Below are 26,499 nucleotides of genomic sequence, written 5' to 3'. Positions count from 1 at the left end.
CCCTGCAGTTGCTGAACACCTTATGTCTGAATGCGTTAGTATGTAATAAGTCTGGCATTTTAAGGGTTTAAGCAAGATTTCCAGGACTGGTATGTATCTGTCATCATCATCATCATCATCATCATCATCAAGATCTTATTCCAACCTGATCAAACTAAGCAGCCCAACTGATAACATAACATGTCTGTTGCCGTGGTAGGAGTGTGAGGGTGTGATCGTAGGTGTGTTTTTTCTGCTCCATCACTTTGGATGTACTTTCAGTTTTAAATGTATGGTGCTATTGTAGCAGTTAAGGTTATTTGGAAAAAAAAAACTAATTGCAGAACACAAGAAGGCATTTCCAGTTGAGCTAGATTGACAGGGCACTTCTTTTTGACTGCGTACTTCGTAACTGTAAGCTAAAAGTGAATTGGTTTTAACTGTTTCATGAGCCCATATTTTTAAAATTTCTGTTGTGTGCCTGTTTGTTTGTCTACCTATCAGTCTATATCTGTCTCTGTTTGTGTATCTATATCCACCACACTCTTCGTTTATGAGGTTAAAAAAGGTTAAACAGGGAAAGGTATGATTTTTCCCAAAATGATTGACAAAGGTATGATTGTCCGATTTGTGAGAATGACAAGTTTCACAAGTAAATTTTGAATCATACTTCTAACAAAATAAGAGTCTGTTAAAAATTTATATTGTACAAATTTTTCACTTTAGATAAACATACATTATTCAAACTTTCCATTTGAATTTAATTTTAATAGTTTAATTTATTAAAAAATTAATGGAGAGTGACTTTTTTGTTTTTCGCTTTTCTTCTGTCTATTGCTTCATTATTATGGTGTAACTAGTGCGCCAATGATCACTTATATTACTCGTAAAATGCTTTTGTTTTTGTTCTACTGAAATTTTTGTATGCACCAAATGTTATCTTTTTTTATCAAGTCAATGAAGCATTCCATTTTATTTCACATGAATTGTTAAGGGACATTCCTACATGAAGCTGATTCTTTGGAAACAGGCATTGCAATATATACCAGGCGATCATAGAAGTCAACTTACTTCCTCATACAACCGAATGTTTGATGGGGCTGGCCTTCATTGTCCCATCGGCCACTCCTCGACTTCGTTTATATAAGGGTGCACAAGGTTAAACAGGCATTTTCCTTCCAGGTCTGTGATCTGAAGACTCAAGCTTCAAGGTATGCTTTCCACATTCTAGTATATATATACTTCACAGGAGAAGGCAAAAACACTCACGCTTTACTGTAAGTTAATGTAAAGAGTTTTTATTCTAAGTGATTTTGGAGCATTTCTACTGGTCCCCTCATCATGAAATGATGTAGAAAAAAAATTGACAAAAATTGAAATTTTCTTTGGACAGCAAAGATTTTATATATATATATATATATATATATATATATATATATATATATATATATATATATATATATATAAACATTGTGTGTAAATTTCATGATGAATGGACTAAAAGAAATATCCAAATGACTGTAGTTCCACTGACTTACATTCAAAGTAAAATTTGTTTTTTCCTTCTCCTGTAAAGTTACCATTTTTGAGATATGAGGTTTTGCTCTGCCAACCGTGATATATATATATATATATATATATATATATATATATATGCAAACACACTGGAAAATCATTGTTATATGTTTCTTATATGTTCTTCTTTCCTCACAGATTTGATGATGGTGACCACGTGTTTGCCGATCAGAACATCTATCAGCTTCTTGCTGGTGGTCTTCCTCATGCAAAGTCAGACTTGGGCTTTCATGCCTTTTTTCTCATCCTCCATGACTCATAAAGAAATAACTCGAGTCGCAATTTTAAATACAACAGTACAGCTCTGCAGATCACAAGCACTCAGTCAGGGAAGAGATTTTGTGATGGTGAGAAAAAAAAATCAGCCTCATCTATTAGTATTTCAAGTTATTTAATGTAAAATGTATTTTTATTGTGTCTATGTCTTCCTTCCCTGCAGCCAAAAACCCTGACAGAAGAGTCAGTGGCAGCAGCTTGCTCCTCATCTGCTTCAGCCAAAGCTTTCAAAGGGAGCGTTGACAAAATTACTGATAATAATGCTGCGGTGGACTTACCATGGTATCACTTCTTTAATCCTATTTACCACTTTGATGACGAGACCTTTTTGCATGGACGGGAGCTCATCACTTCAGGAGTGAGTATTGTCAAGGCTAGTGTGAAGGAACAGAGCTATGAAGCTGCCAGAGCGAAGCTGGGTGAAGTCCTGCACACTTTACAGGTATGGGAGCAGATTACATCACATCACATTTTACATTTAGAGATAAATAGATAAAAAGCTTTATATTAAATACTACAATTAATGTAACTTTCAATTCTGTCATGTTCCAACATTTCTGACGTTGCTACATGTCTGTCAAAAAAGGATTTCTACAGTCACAGCAATTGGATAGAGCTGGGAAACGACACTCCTTATCCCAACCTGATCAAACCCAGCAGCTCAATTGAGAACATTGCCGGTAAAACACGAGTCTGTTGTTGTTATGTATATGGTATAGAGTATATGGGTGTGTTTATGTCAGTGTTTTTTTCATTTGCACTGTTCCTTCATTTTGTATACATGGTGCTTTCAGTTTTGAATTTGCGGTCAGGTTACGTCTGTTTCACTTTGCACTTATACACACCCTATTCCAAAGACACTGAGACAGTAGGTAAAATGCAAATAAAACAGAAAACAGTGATTCTATAATCTACTCTGACCAGTGTTTGAATGAAAATAGCACAAAAAAAAAACAAGATACATATTTTTTTATAAATATACTATAAATATGTTCATTCTGCAACACTTTCCAAAAAAGGCGGGGCAGGAGAAGTTTAAGTCTAGGAACATTGAGAAACATAAAAAATATATATAAGAGGTGATGCAGTCATGCTTGGATATAAAAGCAGCATCCAGGAAAGACAGAATCCTTTATGAGTAAGAATGGGTCAAGGCTTGCCATTTTGAGCAGTGCATGGAGTAAATGCGTTTTTTTCCAAGCTCCTGTGTGCTAAGTTTTTAAAACTTAATTTTCTCACCACCTCTCATTTAATTTTACATGCTCACTTAGTTCAGTCTATTACTGACAATCACCGGCCCTCAACCGCAATTGATGGGTTTGTAATGCCGCCCAAAATGTCCAAGCATTCAAAGGAACCCCAGCAGCGGCCAGTGACGATTTTCTTAGGATGCTAGCTACCAACAATCTAAAGAAGAGCTACCACTAATATGGCAGAAAATATTGAGTAAGATTTTGCAAACTATCAATGTGGGGTTCGACAAATTCGAACAGTCCTTGCAAACAACAATGCAGGCATTTGAAGAGGACAGAGGCCATTGAGGGGCAGGTGCAAGACCACAAGGCCTGTATTAGCTCCCTTGAGGCGGCCCTCGCCGACACCCAGAAGGCGAACAAAGTGCTTAAGGCAAAAGTCGACGATTTAGAGGACCGGTCACATTAAAACTGTCAGCATTCCAGAAGGGGAGGAAAAAGGAAAGCCACCTGAATTCATTACTGCCCTGATTCCTAAACTGCTGGGTGACACGCAATTCCAGGAACCTCGATCACTGACTGGGATTTAGGCATATCACCCTCTATAGTACATAATATCATCAAAAGACTCTGTGCATAAAGGAAAAGGCTGCAAACTTTAGGCTGCAAGGCTTTACACCACTGCATTTGACGCTTTGCATTGCACTTGGTGACGTAAGGCTTGGATGCAGCTGCTCGGTCATTTAATCCCATTCCATAAGCTCTCTATGCTGTTCTTGAGCTAATCTGAAGGCCACATTAAGTTTGGAGGTCTGTAGCAATTGACTCTGCAGAAAGTTGGCGACCTCTGCGCACTATGTGCCTCAGCATTCGCTGACCCCGTTCTGTCATTTTACGTGGCCGACCACTTCGTGGCTGAGTTACTACGATTCCCAATCGCTTCCACTTTGTTATAATACCACTGACAGTTGACTGTGGAATATTTAGTAGTGAGGAAATTTCACGACTGGACTGGTCGCACAGGTGGCATCCTATCAGGGTATCACACTGGAATTCACTGAGCTCCTGAGAGTGACCCATTCTTTCACAAATGTTTGTAGAAGCAGTCTGCAGGCCTAGGTGCTTGGTTTTATACACCTGTGGCCATGGAAATGATTGGAACACTTATTTCAACCTGCCGACACTAAACCACATTATGTACGTGTTCCAACAGCACGGCGTCTGAATCAGAGAGTGCAGGTGCTAGACTGACTTTGCTGTGGTCACCAGTTGAAAGTGTGTCTTATTAAGCTCACAATATGACAACACAGTGTGTACGGTTGCATAGCTGAAGAGTTGTTTAACTGAAGAATGGGAAGAAATCCTGCTTTCAAAACTGATTCAGTTTGTATCTGCAACAACAAATTTGGTTGCGTGTATATTTACAAAAACATATGAAGTTCATAAGGTAAAACATCAAATATTGTGTTTTTACCGTTTTCAATATAATATAAACAGAGTTTACCAATCACGGCTTTCTTTATTTGCATTTCACATTGTGTCCCAGCTTTTTTGGAATTGTAAGTTGTAAGCAGTGGAGGTTTTGCAGAAACCAGGTGTCACAATGTCTATGACACAAATAGAAAATAGAAATATCTGTGGAATTTCTCTTCAAATACTTTAATCATTTCACACTGACTCATCTATTGTCTGGCAAGTTACTTCAAGAATTTTCATGAAATAGTTCAGTTAAAGCAGGACACTTACTGGGTGCCTCTACAAGAAATTCTGTGCATAATAACAAGAAATGAACTGGTGGTGTTTTACCGCTCAAAAAGGATGGACACAGATCATGAAGGAGTGATAGCACATCTTTATTTCTTCACTTGTTAATGAGATATAATTGTCCATATTCAGTAACAGTTTTGAAAGATTAGCACCTTTTGATGATGAACTGGGTCGAAAAAAAAGTCCAAAAAGTTCTTCCGGAAACTCTTTCAAAGTCATGGCATAGCATCAAATATTGCATACAGAAAAGAATAATCTGTATGTTTGATTTAATTATGAGAATATTACATAAAACCTAAATTTTGCAAAAACTAATTTTCAAAAATGATCGAACCTCAAAGATGACATTTGACTGACAACTTAATCACATGCCAATTAATTAACTTATTGTGGGGATTTATTAACATGAAAACAAGCTGATTTAAAGTGAAATAGGATTCTATAAAACATGATTTTGTATTATGTTGAACTAGGTATTTAAGATGTCAATTAGCACATAGTTAGGAAAATGTATAGATTTTATAAGAATGTATAAATTAATTTAAACATCTTTGAAATATTATGTGGATTAAATGACGTTTTTTGCTTGAATACTTTTCGTGGAAATCCATGATATGATCTGCCAGGCCCTAGATATACTGTTGTATGCAAATATTTGAGCACCTCTGGTCAAATGACATGTTTTGTTGATGTTCTAAGTAAAAATAAGTGAACACATCCTATACAGAGAACACACTTCCGCACATTCATGCACACTTATTGTTTATTTGCTGAAATAAATAAAAACCGAATCATTACACTAAAATAAAAACCCTCTAATCCTGCTTCAGCCATAAATACAGGCAGAATAATGCATATGAATTATACAGATATCGTACAAGATGACCACAGAGTTACACAGACAGACTGACAGACGTTCAGGCAGACTAAGAATCAGTGGTGGTTAGATGATTTTTTCATAACTAACAAATGTAAACTGATATGACTGCTTAACACTGGTTAACACAATCCTCTTTTTATTCAACAGATTCAGAAACATGCAGGAGTTGTGATGGTAGTAACTGCAAAGGAAACATTTTGGAGGAAGTCCTTAGGCAGAAGAAACTGACCTCAGGATACTTCAACACCTTCAGTTTTAAGAAACCTAAAGGTGCTTAATTGAACACACAACCTTTGTAACTGGACACTGAAAATGTAGAAACATTTGTAGATCTGTGGATGATTTTCAGTTATGTTCTAGTTCTCGATTGATAAAACAGATTTATATGTAATGTTTTTTTTTTCTTTATTTCATTTTAAGGAAAGTGCAGCCATGGAGGACTCCTCGATTTGACGAGTTATACAGAGCCTAAAGGTGGTATCAATAAGGACACATTAAGCTCCAGCCATGGTGACCAACATATGGATGCGGTGAAGGTAGCCATTGCTGCTACCAGAGAGCTTCTGGAGGACATCAGGGCAGCGGTTGGAGATTCACAGTTTCTTAGGTATCAGGGCAACATACTGCTAAAAAGATTTATGAAATGAATAAATCTTTTTACTCTCTCTTGCATCTGCATGCACACACATTCACACACACACACATACACACACACACACAGTCACTTAAGATTTTCCCCTGCTGCCCAAAGTGGCAAGGAACCACGCACTGCTCACAGTAAGGGGTTCTTTGAGTGACATGCAAAATAACCAACCACAAAATAACCAAAAAACACAGTAGTGTTTTTAGTGACATGAAGAGGGAAGTGATTCTCAAAATGAACCACAACCAAAACAGACCTGCAGAGAACAGGCTGTATACTTGTCGGCAAACATGCAAAATGATCTCATTTGCTTCAGAGAAAAGTTTTGAATAATTGGTACTTCCTCTAGTCAAACATACCCACCAAAACTGACAATTAACACAGAAGTTAAATGAGGTCTGTTTGAGAAAATTAAAGGGGAATTCCCAACTTTGCAACATTACTTAATCACTCAATGGTTTAGACGTAAACAAAATCATTCAGAGTGGTTTGGTGTAAATGGGCCTTTCTAAAGAAATTTACCAATCAGAATTTTTCACATTGTAGTCCTAGGAACCAGATGTCCGAAACATTGAATGGTTCTAAAAGTTACATCATGTTACACAAAATGGTTATGAATGTGTTTCTTGATACCTGAGGCACTGATTTGTGATAGTTTTGTTATACAACATATTTTTAGTATAAACTATTACTCCTTACTTCCGTGTTTCCTCTCAAAACTGCATGCTCAACTGAGATCAGTGTGCGCAAGCTAATCTGCTTTTGTTGCTACAAGCCTGTGGCTACAGCCGTTCAAAAAGCAGCAACTTTTGTTTACAGTTCGTTTTACAGTTTTCATACCTCTTTTGGAAAACGGCAGAGTATGTGCAGGACCTCGAGGAGGTCTGTTTCCACAATGTCATAGAGCCATATCAATTTGAACCAGAATACACAAAGGAGCTGCAGTAGCTTGAAGAAGAGAGAGCCGAAAGGGACAGAGAGACTGAATCTGCCTGCACTGAAGCAGAACAACCCAGGGTGAAGGGAAACTGGTGGTGTCAACAACAAACTACTTCCTACACCACATCCAAAAATGTTTACAGCTGATATTTTGCTGACTACACATGTTTATATTAAATTAAGTTCTACCAAGAATAACAATAATAATAATAAGAAGCAAAAAGGAAAAAAAGAAGAAAAATTAATTGAATGAGTAATGTTTATTAGGGAATTACGATTGGTTGGTGGGGTGTTGCCCCACAAATGACCCCCTGACATTGGGTCTGCATATTACAGTCTTGCAGTGATATGATGTTACTTCTCTGAGGATCTCTACCTCCATTAGTGTTGTGGAATGTGAGGAGACTCATATTCTGCTTTTCACATGGATCTAAAGTGGACATGGATCTAAAGTCTTTCACTAATGTCAGATGTTTTACCAACATGTAGATGTTGCTCTACTATGGGACAGTAACAGTGCTGTGAAAAAGTATTTGCCCCTTCCCAATTTCTCTTATTTTTGCATATTTGTTACACTTTAATATTTTAGATCATCAAATTGCTTTTAAGGTTAGACAAAGATAACCCAAGTAAACACAAAATGCTGTTTTTTAATGAGGATTACATTTATTGAAGGGAAAATGCCGTTCAGCCCCACCTGGCCATATGTGAAAATGTAACTGCCCCCTTAGCTACTAAACCAGTTAACCAAATTCAGTTGACACCCTGGCGTGATTACTGCCAGACCTGTTGAATCCAAGTATCACTTTAATAGAACCTGCCTGTGATGTGAAGCAGGAGGTCTCTAGGAGGTCTAAAAAACCAACAAAATGCCACACTTTAAAGAGATTCAAATACAGATGTGAAATAAAAGTCTGAAAAGGGTTACAAAGCCATTGTTAAGGCTCTGGGATTCCAGCAAACCATGGTGAGAGCCACAAATGGACAACAAATCATAACAATGGTGAAACTTCCCAGGAGTGGCTGGCCTACCAAAATTTCACCAAGAACGCACTGACGACTCATCTAGGAGGTCACAAAAGGATTAGGATGAACATCGAAAGAACTGCAGGCCTCACTTGCCTCTGTTATGGTCAGTGTAAATGATTCCACAAACATGTCATGCATGGGAATGTTGCAAAAGGTGCAAACCACTGCTAACCAAAAACAACACGAAGTCTCATCTCGCTTCTGCCAAAAAAATTTAAATGACCCCCAAGACTTCAGGGATAATATTCTGTGGACTGATGAGTCAAAGGTGGAATTTTTTGGAAGACATGTATCCCATTACATCTGGCGTAAAGCTAACACTGCATTCCATCATAAGAAGATCATACCAGCAGTTAAACATGGTGGTAGTGTGATGCTGTGGGGCTGCTTTGCTTTGCAGGACCTGGACGACTTGTCATAATTGGCGAAACCATGAATTTTGCCCTCTTTTAAAAAATCCTAAAGGAGAATGTCCGCCCATCTCTTCGCAACCTAAAGCTCAAGTGTAGTTGTGTTATGCAGCAAGACTATGAGTGTGTCCCAATTCAGGGGTTGGATCCTTCAAAGGATGTGGTCTACGAAGGCGAGTCCTTCGAAGGCTGTTTAGAACCGCAAAGGCTGAACCAAAATTAGATGGTCTGATTTTCTGTTTGCGTCCGCTGTTCCCACTCTTACCGGTGTATCACGAAACACCGCTCATGTTATTTTCAAGTTCTTTAAAGATGGAGCCAGAAACTTTGATTTTAGTTGTTTATTTTTTCATTTATTAGAGCTGGAGATCCTTTTCCGCTGGCTAGTGATGAGATTGTATTTTATTTATTTTTTTCACATTTGTATCGTTAGCCATTCACCTCAGTTTAAACCCGAATACTTACATTTGGTATTGAAGTCTTCAGCCGCCGTTCGCTTCTCTGTTGATGCCGCCATGTTCTCGAATCCTTGCCAACATGCAATGAATCTCTGGATATGTTGCCTGACGAAGGATGCACGCGATGGATCCTTCGTTGCCATGGAAAAGAAGGACATATTTCTCGGCAGCATATGAAGAAGTCTTCGAAATGGGACAGTCTCGTAAGGCCCTGTGACGCAATCAGCCTTCAAATGCAGCCTCCGAAGGCCGCAGCCCCTGAAATGGGACACACTGAATGATCCAAAGCACACAAGCAAGTCCATCTCTGAATGGATCAACAGAAATAAAATTAAGGTTTTGGAGTGGCCAAGTTAAAGTCCTGACTTGAATTCCATTGTGATGCTGTGGCAAGACCTTAAACAGGCAGTTCATGCTTAAAAAACCCTCCACCATAGCCGAATTAGAACAATTCTGCAAAGAAGAGTGGGTCAAAATTCTTCCACCTCGATACAAAAGACTCATCACAAGTTATCACAAACAATTGAGTGCAGTCATTACTGCCAAGGGTGGCACAACCTCAGAATGACTGTACCTCCCAAAGACTGTCTTAATCTAAAGCATCACTGTTAGGAATGTTACTGTTTTGTGTTCAGGTTTATTTCCATCAAAACAGTCCAGAATGCTGCTTTTAAGGGTGTAAACTGTACAGTGTAATTTTCAACTACTGGATGTTAAAGTGGCCTATTTATGAACTTCTGAATGTATAATTTTGACTTAGTTTAGCCTGCAATCAAGGTTTTGTGCTGGAATCAGGCTGGAACTGTAACAAAGTGAAAAAATGAAAGTGTGTCATGCTTGAAACATAGACACAAACGCACATATGCAGGTATGTGTACAAATGCAGAAAGTGTCTGTTCATCTAGTTACTACCTCTGAACTGTGCTTTGAATTTTCTCTTTATGTTATATTGCTTGTTTTGTCCCTCAGATTGATGGGATTGACCCAGACTTCAGTTCTGTGTTTCGTTATCGACACAACCGGCAGCATGTCTGATGACATTGCTGAGGTCAGGAGAGTTACTTCATCCATCATCAACAGTAAGACAGGCAGTGCAAATCAACCCTCAGAATACATCCTGGTGCCATTTAATGACCCTGGTAAGACACTTCTGATGCCTTGAATGGCATTTGTGCATTAAAAATGTATGTCTTGTCACATGTATATAGCTACAATATGTGCCATGTTACTTCCTTACAGGCTGATAAGACTTAAAGCAAAATATCAAAAGCATACAGTTGTATGGAACATGTTTGACACCCTTGTCAGTTTACACATTCTGTTGATTTTGTAAGTGAAAATAGGTTTTCTCTACTTCTGCATGTTACCAATTTGAATATGACACACTTCTGCAAATTGTTTTGCACAATTAATATTTATTGATGAACTTAACACCCTGGAAAAAAATAAAAAGGTGGTATCTGCACAAGTTTTGGTACCCTTTCAGTCAGCACTTAGTAAGACCCCCTGAAATTATAGCCTTCAACATTTCTTGTACCCAGCCAACAGTCTTTCTCTGCTTTCACCTGACTTGGATTGAGGCCTAGTCACATAAGATCAGAGAGGCCTGACGGAAAGGGTGTCCAAACTTCTGCACAAGCCCCATTTTAATTTAGTTTTAAATTTTATTCAATTCAGCAAAGAAGTTATGTTATTTGCATTTGTAGAAATTTGTCACTAGTTAAGTTTGTTGCATGAGTGATGTATTAACTTATTTCACTTAGAAAATTGACAAAATGTGTCATTTCACCAGGGTGCCCAAACTTTTGCATACAAGTGTATTGCAGATGCAAACTGTTGAAACTACATAGACCCCCTATTTATTTAAAGCTGGCTTTTGGACTCATTAAAATTATGAAATGAAATAAAATAACATGCCTGATTTACAAATTGAGTTCATGATAAAAATGAATCCACATGCAGTGTAAAATATTACTACTACTACTAATAATAATAATTATTATTTATTTATATAGTACCATGTCTAACACTTTACAAAATGTATGTTCATATGTTCCATCTCATTTTACATTCCTTCAGACTATGGGCCTCTGACAAGAACAACTGATCCTGATGTGTTTAAGAGTAAAATTAATGCACTTACAGCTGATGGTGGAGGAGATATTCCAGAAATGTGCCTCTCAGGTCTCCAGGTATTCACAGCAGGGTCCAGTGGTGTTTCAGTGCCATGTTTTTGGATAATGCCTTCTCATTCCTTTGATGATACATTCTTTTATATTATTTACAAAATATTATCCTTTTCTAAATATAAAGGCATTAATACAGAGGCCACGAAAGGACATAAGGGATAAAGGATTAGGTTTAAAGGAGAAGGTTTTCTATAATGGATAAAAAACAGCCTCATGACAAGCATTTTTGTTTCTTAAATTATCTTAAGATATTTTCAACATATTTTCTCAATATAATTTCCTCAATACAAATGTCTCAGGTTATTTATGTATTTAAAGTTACACCCACTCCAGACAGTTGAAGGAGCACTGTTCACTTCATGCACACTTGTTGCATTTTGGAGTGCATTCTGGTTAAAACTGGGCTTAAAGTTTGTGGTTCAGCAAACAAAACAGTCTGTTGTGTTTTTAAAACACATTTGAAATAGCGCTCTGATGTCCGCATTGTTACTTGCATTTGATCAGACTAGATTTGCGTGTCCAGACTCACCATCCTATCTGCATGGGGTGCTGTGGTAACAATGTAGGCATCAGTAAGAATTTAGCTATGCTGATGATGCAAGTTTGACATTGCCGCTGTTCGTCGTGTTGCAAAAGACACTTTGAAACCCAAATTAAGCAGCCAGAGTGTCCAGAGTGAGACACACATGAAACTATCCAATTGGAATCGCATCTCCAAATGTGCTTTGGATTTGATTAGAAAAATCTAAATTCCATGCCGTTTTTTTGCTGTCCAGACTATCAAAAATACATCTGGATACATTCTGTATTTGCCAGAAATCAGATTTGGGCTGGCAGTCTGAACGAGGCCTTAGTGAGCACTGAAATAACATCTTTGTATTTAAGACCACATTCAAAATAAAATGCCATATAGTGGTCAGTTTCCATTAGAATAGTTCCAATCACAGATACACAACTTCCAGCCTACAGGGCAGAGTAGGGAATACTTTTAAGTTTATCTGCATTTCTCAGAATAATTATCCCAAAATAATTATCCTGGAATATTTGATCTTATCTTGAGGTTTATGATGAAAAAAAAAATCATAGCTAAAGACCATGCTCAGAATGAGAGGGCAGATAGTGAAGGAAGGTACCAGTTTAGAAACACTACAAACATAATACATATAACAACCTCACAAGTCCAAATTCTGGTACTCATATCATCTAATATGACACTTTAACTGGACAGCATTTGATTGGTTGCCAGTCATGTTGTTAATGGCCATAGCTAATTCACAAGAGAAGTTCATGAAATAATGAGGAGTAGGGAGAGCAGGTTGATTTGCACAGTTCTTACTTTCTGCCGTATATCCCAGGCACACCATGCATTAGTACAACTCAACTAGCAGCAAATGAAAGCTGAAACATCTTATCTTAAACAGTTTTTTTGGTAACATTATATAATATGGGTACATGAACTGGCAGCAATTAAAGCATTTACTAATGAATAACTAATCAGAAAGTAATGAGTCATTAATCAGGAACAAATGAATAAGTCATATATTAACAACCACAAGACTAAATTACTAATGCATATACTAATGAATGAAGATGAAGGTAATGAAGGCTTTATTCAGTGCCTGAATTAATTAGGAATTCATGTGTTAATTAATGTTGTCACAAAACCCCCTGAGACACAGTGCTCAGGAATATTATGCCTATCAAAGTCAACTGTTTTTTTTATAGCTCCATCCTCTCATCATCTTGTCCTTCTTCTTCATCATGTTGTGTAAGCAGCCCTTGTATTTGCCTGTTTCTATCTGTCAGGTCTCGAGTTTATTGTTTTTGATTTCTTATGTTACCTCGTCTGTTTCTACCCACCTAGTGACTGTTTAGTAAAATGAAAAGCTTACACTGACATTGTTTTGCAACTAGTCCTCATTTGTGACAGTTACCATAGTTTTAATGTATCTTTCATGTTAATAATATTACATGTTTTAACTCCTGTATTGATACACAGTCCCTCATGAGGGAATAGTTTAGCCTACAGTTACCCCTGAACTCAGAAATGAGTTCATTATTGGAGTGTCTTTCTTCTGGGGTCATAAGAATCCTTAATAACTCACACAAGCTGAAGATCGAGTCTGTGACTCAGCTTTACTGAAAAACTCCCGGAGTAGAAAAGAAAGGGGAGAACACGGCGCTAGGTCAGCGCTTGGCTAAGCGCAGTTAGCGCGCCCTCTCGCTGTCCCGACTCAGTCTATTTACTACTAGGCCCTGTGAAGCACTGCCACCGCACACATAGCCCTTCACAATAAGAGTCCCTGTCAAAGGAGGAATAACAAATGAACCAAGCAGCATGAAATTAACATGTGATTTTAACCGGACAGAATAGACGCGCCTGACGCCACATATTACTACTACAATCACACGACGCTCGTGAGAAACACAAAAACCTTACTATTAAATCCAAAAGGTTTATTGCAAATAACTAAGCACCAAACCAATTATTTAAGCTTCTTTACAACAAATTTACAAATAATAGTTCCTGCAAATCCGTTCTGTTTCACCACAGATAACAGCTGCATGTTTTACACCTTAGTCTAAAAAGAGGTGAGGCACGAACATACATACTAGCACTCACAACACTCAGACAACAATACCACGTGTAAATATTATATCTGCGATGTAAATTACGTATATAATACAGTATGCATATGCATAACTCACCTTTAAAAGTAAGAAAAATGCGAAATATTGCAAAAAAGGCGAAAAGAGAAATATAGATTTTCTTTATATTATTTGTTGTACAAGAGATATTCACTCAAGTCTCTATGGCTGCTTGACATATAGCATTTAACGCAATTACTGCCATTTACTGGCGAAGAAAAATAGCAGTAATTTCCAGCTGGAAACAGTTGAAGTGTTACATTGCAAAATGCTGTGTTTCCATTAATAAAACATTTAGATATAGCAAATTTTTAAAAAGAATAATAGATGTATATGGGAAACACATTTTCATTTTCTGAAGGTGGTATTTCTCAGAATAACTGTGGCATATATTAAGATAATTCACAGTTTTAATTAAATCAAATTTCTATTTTCAGTAAATAAACTAGTTTACAGTTTATTAAACATACAACAGTTTATGTTTCTGTTGTAACAGTATGACATTGCAGTATGACATAGGTAATCATTAATTGCATGAATAGAATGAAACTAACAGAGCTTCTAGCAGTTCGCCAATGTGTACTAACATTCTTTATGTATGCTTAATTAACACATGAATTCCTAATTAATTCAGGCACTGAATAAAGACTTTATTACCTTCATCTTCATTCATTAATACATGCGTTAGTAATTTAGTCTTGTGGTTGTTAATATATGACTTATTCATTTGTTCCTGATTAATGACTCATTATTTTCTGATTAGTTATTCATTAGTAAATGCCTTAATTACTGACAGGTCATGTACCCTTATTATAAAGTGTTACCGATTTTTTTAATGAGATGATTCCTGAAATTACTACATTCATGACAAAATTTACGTTGTGCACATGTGGCAACAAGCCTTAGGATTGGGTGGGTTGGCACATGTCAGGGAATGGTAAAAGCCTACAGTTCTGCATAATGAAGCAACACAGAGAAACAATCAGAGCTTTAACTTTAAACCCAAAGCCAACCAAATAACATTTTTGAACACTCAGGAATTTATTTCATCACTGACATTACAAACAAATAAAATATGTTACAATAAAATAAAATGTACAAGTAGTCAAATAATATATATATATTAGCGGGTGGGAATCTTTAGGCACCTCACGATTCGATTCGATTATGATTCAGAGGGCTGCGATGCGATTATAAAACGATTTTTAAAAAAGGATTTTTTTTCTATACAGGATTTCTTTTTTCACTGTGTGACAACTTTGTACTTTTAAAGCAAAGTATTTGTAATAGTCCATAATAAATTTACTTCCAATATCTTATTAATAAAACAAATGGAAGTGATGTGGTAAGTGAACTGGAAGGTTCTCATTCACTGCTCTTGTTTGGAGCACATGAGATGCTGCTGCCAGTCATCTGCGATAAAATGTGCAGTTGCGGTGAAATAAGATCCTGTGGCAATGGATGTCCACGCATCATGTTACAGCCATCCTACCCGTTTAATTCAGTGACTTTTCAGTTTTGGTCTCGTAGTAGAGAGTGGGGGGATTGCTGTGTCAGTAAAATATGCTTGAGACGGGACATTGTATCTCAGCTCCAAAGTGGGCAGCAAAGCGTGAAAGCCCTGGTTCTCAATAGCCACGTTTACATGCAGCCTGATAATCCGTTAATAATCCGACTAATAGCTCAATCGGAATAGAATACGTCCATGTAAACACCTCAATCGGAATAGTCTAATCCGATTGAGGCCATTCGGAATACAATTTCTATCCGATTAAATGAGGTGGGTAAACTTCTAAATAATCCGTTAAATAGAAGAATAATAGCCATGTAAACGCCTGAATCCGATTACATTCCGATCGGAACGTGTAAGTATGTTCTGCGCATGTGCGTCGCGTCACGGCGAAAGTTTACACCGCTCAACATGGCGGAGCAGAAACTGGTCTGGACCTCACGTGATGTTCGCTGTCATGGTAACATTTACTCTAAGCGCTACTCCACGCATGCGCGTCATTTTGCATCGGATTACTTGTAGTGAGCATGTAAAGGAAGATTTTCCATTAGATTGTTGAATAGAGTGCATATAAACACCTCAGTCTAAATCTGTAATCAGATTGTATTCAGTCGGATTGGCAAAAATCGTTGCATGTAAACACAGCCAATGACACCGAACAGACTCTAATCCTTGGCAATAAAAGTTGCGACAGAGTTTTTTAATTCACTTCCAATTTGTCAAACACTAAAAAGTTGTGAAGATGTCGGCTTCTCTTTCAAATTTTCCCGTTCCACCTTAAATGGTGCCGCGTTTACGTTCTGGCGCCTCAGGCACCATTTAAGGTGGAACAGGAAACTTCGAACAAGAAGCTGCATGGCGAATAAGAAGCTGACTTCAGCCTTGGAAAACAGTCAAATGTTGAGAGACATTTTACAAGAAATGTGATGTCTGGTTTCTGTCACCACCCCTGTGAACAATTCCAACTCGTTACAATTCTGAAAACGTAGCATTTCACATAAAACCACCCTGCATGACTTTTTTACATCTTACAAATGTAACCGTGAAGAACTTTTGAAAAACTGGTGGAATTTCCCTTGAATATTGTGCCAACCAACTCCTGTGCAGCCCTGTTCTCCTGTCTCCACAAAAAATAAAGGATAAATAAATAATTAAACATTGTGCACAAGTGGATGTCTGTGCTTTTCTCCACAGCTGGCCCTCACTGGCTCACCACCACAGACTGAGATTTTTGTTTTCACGGATGCTGATGCGAAGGATTTATGGTTGAAGAGCACTGTGCTGGCACTGATTGAGAGAACGAAGTCTTCAGTGAGTACCTCAGAATCTTCATAGACACACACAAGTCAGTCCTTTATGTATGTTTATGATCTTGCCTCAACATGAGCAAAATGGCAGCAAAAACATAAACAATAATAATTTACATAAATTTCCCCCTTACCCCAAACGTAGTTAATTAGTGTAGTTTGTCACTGTAACATATATTAGCTATTAACAGCACTAAGAGAAATCACGGCAGGCTATAGACTGCTAATCACAGCAGGCTATAGACTGTAAACTCACTATTAATAAACGGCCAATAAACTCCACCAGTGAAAGTGAAACTATCGAGAATACACAGCTAACAAGCAGCATCCATGACTTCACAACTGTTAATAAAGGATAGAAAAAAGACAGAAGAAAAACACCTTCCCCAAAAACCTTTTACTAAATTAATTATAAAAAAAAGGGTAACCATTAGAGTAGATGTCTGTGTGGGACTGATTTTTATAGTCCTGCTCCCACAAATTTCATCCTGCTCCCACTTCTGCCCACAGTCCTGTATGGCTTGTTTCCATCTGCAACAGTCACGATAAAAAATGACTGTAGGTCAGACTTGCCTTTATTGTTGTGGATTCACATTTATTAAGAGCACTTTCCACAGCTGTAGCTGTCTGACCGCCTGAAGGCTCCACTGATTCTGTAGCCTGTAGAATGCAATTTCCATGATTCATGTGATCATTTATATCAAGTAGTCTCTTCTATTTAGAGCTGAAGTTTAAAATGTCTGTTGTTAGATATTATTTATGTATGTCATTTATTAATTGATTGTTACAATTTTATTTTAGCTATTCATTAATTTCAACTTTGCCATGTGTTGGGTATTATAAATATCGCTCTCTTGAATTTGAATGTAGTATCAGTTTCACTCGCACATAAAAAGTAAATACAAAATTAAACACACCCACTAGAAGAAAACTAAAAGTACAACAAAGTAAGCAACAAAAGCAACAAATGATTCTAAACACCATAAGTTAAAGAAAGCAAGGTTAGGACATAATGTGCTTCTCTTCCCTGCCAGCAGCTAGCCTAAATTAAACAAACCAAATAAAAACAAATAAAGGTGCAATTTTTTAAGGTTACAACAATTTCAAGATATTATAACCTTTATAATATTCCACACTCTTTCTAAAACTGCAAAAGCAAAAAAATATATAATGAAAGAAAAATAAGGGAAAACAGTGGCCTACAGACACTCGTGTGTGTGGCACAGCTGCACAGAACAGAAAGCCAAACCTGCACAGCAAAGTCAACCAACAAAAAGGGACTTTTATTTTTTTGACAACACTAGTCACAACTATTTTTTTCGTTTACAGAACGAGTGAATTAATAAATTAAAAGTTGAAGATAAAAATTGCTATTTTTAATATTTTTGTATATTTGCTTGCTGTTACACTACATTATTATTATTACACAACATGTGAATTCCTCAGAATTCCACCAGACAGCAGCAATGGCTCACTTTGGTCTCCCCCACTAAACCTACCCCAAGAATAGACTTGTCAATAATCATAGGAGGAAATACACATACATCCCACATGGAGGTGTTTTTAATCGCAAACTGTGACGTATTTCTATGCCTCCACCTCATGTAGTCATTAGCGGTCTTGTCAAAACACGATGAAAGTCCATTTATACGTTGATGTGGTTAAATCTGAATAAAGCATTCTCTTGTGAAACTTAAGTTGATAATAGGATACGTGTTTATTGTTGGCATAGCTGTGAAAGAGACGTGACTGAGTGAAGGACATCTCATTTGATATGTTTGGTGTTGAATACTAATAATTTGTGCACATGGTAATCCAGTACAAAGTGGATGTACTTTTCTTACATGCGAACTGCTATAAACAAATGCTGCAACTATTCCATGTTCCCCTTTAAAGACACACTACACCGTGCTTTCGCTTTATATTACTGACACCATCCAAAAAATAAACACAAAACACAGCTAGTACAGCTAGCATCTCATACACTGCAATAATAAGCATTTATGTTATTTTTATGAAAAAAACGATCACACTACACAATCACATTATTCTACTGTCTTAATAACTCACTGCTTGACCTCTTACTCCACCTACGAGCACAGCCATTGGCTCACAAGTTTTATTGGCACCCTACCAAAACATCTGCATGAATTCATCATGTCTTGCCTCTGTCATGACTCATCTGATATAAAAGTTCTGAAAAATGTGGGCAAAACGTTTAATAAACCTTCCTCCTTTCCTGACGTGAAGGTGAGCTTCCTGCTGACTAATGCTCTTGGTGCCCGGCGCCGCCGGAGCAGTGGTGGGCAACAAGATGGCCAACAGCAATTCGCCAGTCGACTCTCCAACCCATTAAATGAGGTCTACCAGGATCTGGCTCAGGCCTCTGGGGGTCAAGCCATTGAGGTCACTAAAGCAACACTGCCCCAGGCCACCAGCATCATAGTGGACACCTCCAGCTCCTCTCTGGTAATTTAAGTAGTCAAATAAACCAGCGGCTGGAGGAAGAAATGTTTTTAACAGAATGCTAATTAATCACAATAACATTATAATAAACACTGTCATTTTTGACTGATGGGCTCCTTTAAATGATTTTACTCTATCCTTCTTTGAAAGGTTGCCCAGTTTTACAGCTTTTACATAAGCATACATCAAGTACTGTATGCAGAAAGTAACTTTTTGTGTGTGCAAATTAATTCTTTCATTTCAGGGTGATAAATGAGAAATAAGTGACATCAGCATTTCTGTTTCTTCAGGTCACTGTTTTCCAGGCTGTACGAAACCCAGCAAAAGCAGAAAACTTCTCATTCTTTGTGGACTCCACTTTGCAAAACCTGACTATTTACATCACAGGCAACTCTCCATACTACACCATCACTAGTCCTTCAGGTACTTGGTTTGTAAACGAAACGTAGGGCTGAGCAGGAATTTTGGTTTTTGATAAATGATTGTAAAAAAAAGCTGAGCAAGCATCTTACACAAAACTGCATTTTAGGCACCCACTCTTTGTGAATAAGTGGGACGAGTGCAAATGTTAGAACCCACAGGCAGGGTTACCACTTACAGGATGAGGTGTATTTACCACCAACAGTTGTAATACAATTAATTCAGTACAATTATGCGTTTTGTGAACGAGATGAGCAGCACAGGGCAGACTGTAGAGAGCAAAATGTCAATATGGAAGCAAAGCTTAATACCAGACATTTTAGCAATTAAGAAATCCCAGGATTTCCGGGGTTTTTAGATACCCAGAAGAAGACATATGGTCACCCAAACCAACATCATAGTGGACTCCCCCAGCTCTGTTCTGATAGAAGAAGAAAGCTATTTAACCTAATCCAAACTAATCCCACTAACATTATTACTAACAATGAGGGTGGCATTAAGATGACCACTTATTGCCACAACTGTTTGAAGGAATAATTTGGCAAAAAAAAATCTAATTAACATGATTTATCACTGACTCCAGATGCAGTTGATCAGCCAAGACATGTTTGGTATCTGAAGTTTGCTTCTTTAGTTTTGAACGGGAGATGCTAGGCTAACATTCCTAACAAACACTGGACTTCGATTCTCACCAATCTCATCTCTGTAAATACGTCTCTTAACCCACTCAAACCACATCCAGATCTTCATTTGTTTCAGTGTGGTTTAAACACAGAATGACTTACTTTAGTCTATAAAAACAGAAATAAACTTCTCCACATAGTTGAGTGGTGGGTCAGCCATTATGAGCAACTGGACCCATGTTTACCTCAGCACTATACCTTTTTTATTATTCTGCATATTCTAAAGGATTCCTAAACACACAGCTGCGCTGTAAGGTAACTTGGCAGAGAAGCTAAGCTATTGTATGGAGCAGGGGAATCACTAGAGGTTCATGGATAGGGGGGCTAAAGCCTGTACTAGGGGGATCTGGGGGCATCCTCCCCAAAGAGAAATTTTTTAATGGCCCCAAAATGTTTATACTTTTAGAATAGCAACAGCTGGAAAAAGTCAAGCACAACAGTCGTGTTAGGTTTATCAAAAAATGCTTATTTGATCAAACAGGCACACAGTAGATCTGTCTCTTCATAGATTGTATTAAGCACAGAGCCAGTATAACAAACACTGTATCCATCCACTTACAACAGGCTCTGGTCAAGCAAAGGTACTGAAGTCAAGCAATGCTCTCTCCTCTTTCTTAGATAAGCTGCAAGGTTTACAATATATTATTTAAACACACAGATTATAGATCAGTTCAGTCTTAGTTGGTGCAATCAGAAAGAGTGTGATTTTGCTCTGTAGGTATGTTTAATAATCTATGTGACAGAATTTCCTGGTCCTGGTGGCAAATATTTTTTCAGTTAAGTCAAATTAAATTCAGCATTAGTTTTTAACCGAAAGCTTATACAACTCTCTCTCTCTCTCTCTCTCTCTCTCTCTCACTCACTTTCTTCTTGATCACTAACCTCCATCAGATCTGCTCCTTCAGTCCTGTCAGTCTCCTTCAGCTTCTTTCTCCCCATCTTCCTGTGATTAGTAATACAATAATCTCATTAAACTCAGATTTACAAGAACTCAAGAAAATAACAATCAATTTAATTTTTTTGCTTTAATTGGTAAAAATCTTCTAATCTGACTGGCTTTGACGGAGCTGCTACCTCTTAATTTCTCATTTACAGGTTGAGGAATTGAGGGATATAAAACTATGTTATGATGATCTTTTCACACAAAGCTGAAGCAACTTCAGCCTGGTTCTTACTGTAAATAACAATATTTTGTAAATACAGGTGTCATTGTTTCCAAATACTGATGAGAAATCTATCCTCTGTTTCTATCCCTCTTGTTTGTTCACACTCTCACACTAACTATGAAGTGAGGTTAAAGCGTAGACTCTATGAGGTTAAACTGGGTCAGCTAGTTAGCTAATGTTAGTGTTAGCCTAGCCTCTTTTCTTTACTTCATTTAAACCCAAAGTTAACTAAAATTAGCTGGTGTTAAACAACCAAGCAAAAAAAACATATCCAGCTATACTGACTATAATTTGCCACAGATCCATACTGTAGGAGGATATATTCACTCTAACACTGTTTCACTCTGTACATTATAGATTTTGAAAAAGGCGTAATGTTTACCGTCTTCAGCTCGGTTACCGATTACTTTCCAGTGCATAAACAGAGACCCCCAGGTCTGAAATGATTGGCTAACAATTTAAAAGTTCTGATGTGATTGGCTGAACCGTTCTTGGCTGTACAGCAGAGGCAGCACTGCATTAGAGCAGCAGCAGTGCCTCCCCCAGGTTGCGCCTTGCTATTACAGTGTGAATAAAAATAAACTATAGATGATTTGCCCTAGTGATGTACATTTACCTAGGAAAGGGGGGCTAAATAACATCTAAAGCCCCCCTAAAATTGGCCTAGCAACGCCCATGGTATGGAGCCTCAACTGAATATGTTTCAACCTGAGAGCACACATGAATGCATCAGCTAAATGCTGGACATACATACCGGCAACTCCGCATGTGTGTGGAACTGGGTGTGTATGTGGGAGATGCCAACTGAGGTGGAGTGTTTCTGCTGTGGGCAGTAGAAGCTTTTGATGTCAGCGCTTGAACAAAATAACACTGAACATGGTCAGAAAATATGTGTGACTGAAAAAGACAAATACCAACTTCTGATAAATCCTGCTGTTCTAGAGACAGTTTCCTTATTCATAAAATAAACTGGAAAAAGCAATCAATCCCTGCAAGGACCAAGTAAAACATTATCGCTTGAGCAGGTTTTACATGTAGCCCATAATGTGTGCATTTTACATATTTATAATCTTACCCAGTTAAAATATAGCAGACTACGCTGAAATTTGTTTGTTGCATTTATACAAAATGAAATGTCGCATTTTTGTAGCTTTATCATAATTCAAGATGCAATTTCTATCTAGCTTTCTTACAGTTATGAAGCCTTAGATATGCTAACAAACAGATGTAATTCTTGTGTAATGAGGTCTACACACCCTTTCAGTTCTAGCTTAAATGGTCAAATAAGGTCTATCCACGCTGTCTTACTTGATCGTTTATTCCTTTGTTTACTTTGCTTTTCAGCAGATTTTTGAAGCAAACAAATTATGATTTTGGCAATTATTTACAGAGATGAGATCGGTGACAGTGTAAGTCCAGGATTTGTCAGCAATGTTAGCTTAGCATTTCCCACTATAAACCAATGAAGCACACATCAGATATCTAACATGACTAGGCTGATTGACTGCACCTGGATTAAGTAATACATAATTTTAATTTGTTTGTTAACTGAACTTTAACTACATAAAATAATCTATTACATTTTACCCTGTATTAGGGCGTGCCCTGCTCTCCCTCAAAGCCTCTTTCTAAGATAGTACAACCCTTGCAAAAGCTACCCTCCACAGACATGAAGACAGTGCAGATCATGTATTGGATCAAGTAATGTGTTTTGTTTTTAATCTTAATTTTAATTTTAATCTAGGAGGCTCACAGACCAGCTCCCAACCAAGTGGGGCTTTGGGGCTTATTGAGAAGGTTGGTAACTTCCACACGCTGCATCCAAATGTCTCAGCCCAGACAGGACTGTGGCTCATCAGCATTAACTCAGTGCAGCCCTACACCGTCAAAGTTCTTGGTAAAATGAACACACTTCGTAGATCTTTCTTGCTCATATATGCTCAGAAGAATGACAGATATGGAGTCTGCTGCCTATAAAGTTTATGTAGTTTATGAATATGTCCAGACAGTATACAAAGATTATTAAATGGATATCAAACATAAATTGATCTTCTCTTATTTTTTTATTCACTGTCCAGGTCAAAGTGGGGTTGACTTCCTGTTCAACTTCATAGAACTTTCTGACTGGCCTCATCCTAACTACGCTGTGTTGAACAGCAGGCCCACAGCTAGTAAGTGAACATTCATCTATAACTGATGAGTTGATTAAATTGTGTATTCATTCATTTATTGCCTTCCATTCAGACAGCAATATCACTCTGCTGGTCTCCATGGTGGGTGGGGACAGTGTGAGGCTTACAGAAGTAGCTCTGGTTGAGGCATCAAGTTCCAACTCTTATAATGGGACTCTGCAAGAGGTTGCAAGTGACCAATACATGGTGACAATCAGCAGCATTCCAGCAGGAGAGTTTGTTGTCCGTGTAGTTGGAGAGAGCAGCTCGTCTAAGGCTTCAAACGGCCTCTTTCAGAGACAGTCCTCAACTCAGCTCCAAGCATCAAGTGTGACAGTCACAGTGAGTGTGCAGATTTTACTCAAGGTTTAAAAGTGACTCAAAGATGTTCTTAAATATAAAATGATGATTAAAAAAAAAGGTCAAGGTGTAGTTGACTACTTAATCTACTTAAATGTACTGGACTGTGGGACTAACAGAATTCCTTGTCGTGGTGTCCTCAGACTCAAGCTAATGGAACACTGGAACCAGGAAAAAACTTCACTCTGCCCTTCACAGTGGCAACCAATGGCTCTGGAGGAGTCTTTAATATCAGAGTCAGTAATGACCGCAGTTTCGTAATGACCAACGTTTCCTCATCCCTGACTCTTGTGCGTGGGGGCAGTGCAAATGGCACAGTAACTCTGGCTGTTCCTGGAAGCACCCCCTCAGGAAGTGACGTCACTCTGACTATCGAAGCTGAAGCCCCTGGAGGAGCTGATTCCAACTACGCAGTGTTGCGGCTTTCTGTTGTTGCTCCGGTAACTGCTTACATTTGATTTAGTGTTCCAGTGTGCTGTCGAAAGCATGATCATTGCTCAGAATCACTTAATGAATAAAAGGTTGGTTGTTGTATAGATGACTTTCAAGGGTGCCTTAGGGAAAAAACTGCCAAGTCATTACAGTTAACATCTTTACTGCTTTACTGCTAGGCTTGCAGTTCTCAAACCAGTCCACAGGATCCCTCAGCCTGTCCATGTCATTTCTCTAACCTAGCTCCTTACATGACTGTAACAGGTGTACAATGCTCTTAACAGCTTAGTTCAGTGTGTTGGAAATTGGGTTAAAGCTAAAATGTGGACTATCTGGAGGCACCAAAAGACTGGATAGAGAATCACTGTGCTAAACTTATAAACACATGTATTGCAGTCATAACTCTAAGTCATTACTGACCTTTGCTGTGTAGCAACTCAACTTTTTTCTGCTTCTTTAAGGTAACAGACATTACTCCTCCAGTATGTGAGATAATTAGCGTCAACGCTAACTGCTCAAGTAACTGCAGCCTCTCCTCCTGGGACCTCTCTGCTAACATGACTGATGGAAACGGATCAGGCATCCAAAGTATGACCCGTACGCCAAGGAAACGGCACCCTCAACACCAGCACTGTGCTAGACAGAGGAGTGAACGTCACTCTGGCATTCTACAGTGCATCCTGCTGTGCCTCACAGGTGGAACTGGTGGTGGTGGATGCAGTGGGAAATGTTGGCACTTGCTTCAGATCATTGAATGCTACAGTTCCACAAAGCACAAGTGCTACATCTACTGAACCCGTAACCAACGCCACCACACCTGCAACTACCGCTACCTCTGCTTCCACCATCCAAACCAGTACCAATAGTGCCAATGGCCATCTGTTTCTGCCAGTCCTCTTTTGGCTAACTGTGGGAACCACCTCACTTTATCAGTACATGCAGCTGTAAAGCCTGGATACTCCTGAAATTTTCCTACCATCAACATATTTAGACTCAGGGTGTGTTACCAGTGCAGCAGTACTGTTTTTATGCAGTGTGAGGAATGGAAATATAAATGAAATGAGTACACATTTATTTTCCATCTTTCCTTATAAACTTATAACCAAAACATGACTACTTTCTCAAGATACTTGATTCTCTTGCTATTACAAAAACATAATTACAAACCCTTTTCTATCTGAATCAGACACTTGTATTACCCAATTCAAATCAAGCAAAATAACCACTAAGGGAAGAGGGAAAACTAATCTTTGCTTAACTTTTTGATATTATTTGAAGTTGTGCTCTATCAGTGTATAGCTGGAGATGATAACTTGTATCTTTTATTGCATTATGCAGTCTTCATGTCTAATCCTTCTAATCTATGCCACAAATATATATGTTTTTAAATGTGCTGAGCAGCTTTGTGAGGCCAGAGAATGTCTGCGGACAGCCATAGGAAATAGTGGGCTATATAGATTTATAAGGGTGGGAAGAAACTGACTATGAAATTTCTAAACCAGTACAACACTTTGTGAAGTCAGAACTCAAAGTAGGTTGTAATTGCGTAGTAGCAATAGGTCACATGATCAGAATAAAATATCAGTCACATTATTTTAACAGAGCAAAACACGTTTAACCTTTTCAAGATATTACAAATAATGTTATTTGTAATCACTGGCGATGGAGCAACATATTCAATAACGTTTAAATCCAGGGTGGTTGGGTCCATGTTCCTTCCTTGTTTAGTTGATTTGTGAAATCATTTAGGTTAGCCCTCACCGCAACATTGGCCTAGCATTTTAATAAAGGATCTTTTAGAACTGTTCTTTAAACAAACGGTGGTGATGGTAAAATCTGAAACCTTGAATCCAAAGAACTAATCTCTTCAGTGCACACTGGAGACATCTGCTGGTAACTTTTAATGTGTTTGTATATCAGTCATGTTCATCATATGTTTGTGTATAAAAATAAAGAGAGAGAAATGTAACTTCTGTAGGCTTTGTAAGTTCTGTATG

The 26,499-nt window shown here is 38.0% G+C and overlaps 1 protein-coding gene across 1 annotated transcript; it reads left to right on the top strand.

Moving 5' to 3' along the window:
- LOC118810889 (von Willebrand factor A domain-containing protein 7-like) lies at positions 1–25,544 on the top strand. The gene is given in 18 exon segments (XM_036575025.1): positions 1–89; positions 1,162–1,190; positions 1,693–1,901; positions 1,994–2,272; positions 2,417–2,510; positions 5,818–5,940; positions 6,091–6,277; positions 10,119–10,288; positions 11,229–11,341; positions 16,692–16,808; positions 19,055–19,273; positions 19,561–19,693; positions 23,284–23,436; positions 23,618–23,710; positions 23,784–24,052; positions 24,214–24,510; positions 24,964–25,095; positions 25,097–25,544. Coding segments are annotated over 16 exon segments (2,937 nt in total). The 5' UTR covers positions 1–89; positions 1,162–1,190; positions 1,693–1,697; the 3' UTR covers positions 25,451–25,544.
- The last annotated feature ends 955 nt before the right edge of the window (positions 25,545–26,499 follow it).

Source organism: Colossoma macropomum, unplaced genomic scaffold, assembly GCF_904425465.1.
Source record: "Colossoma macropomum unplaced genomic scaffold, Colossoma_macropomum, whole genome shotgun sequence".
Lineage (NCBI taxonomy): Eukaryota > Metazoa > Chordata > Actinopteri > Characiformes > Serrasalmidae > Colossoma > Colossoma macropomum.
The sequence above is the reverse complement of the archived record's forward strand: the minus strand, read 5'-3'. Positions and strand labels throughout refer to the sequence as shown.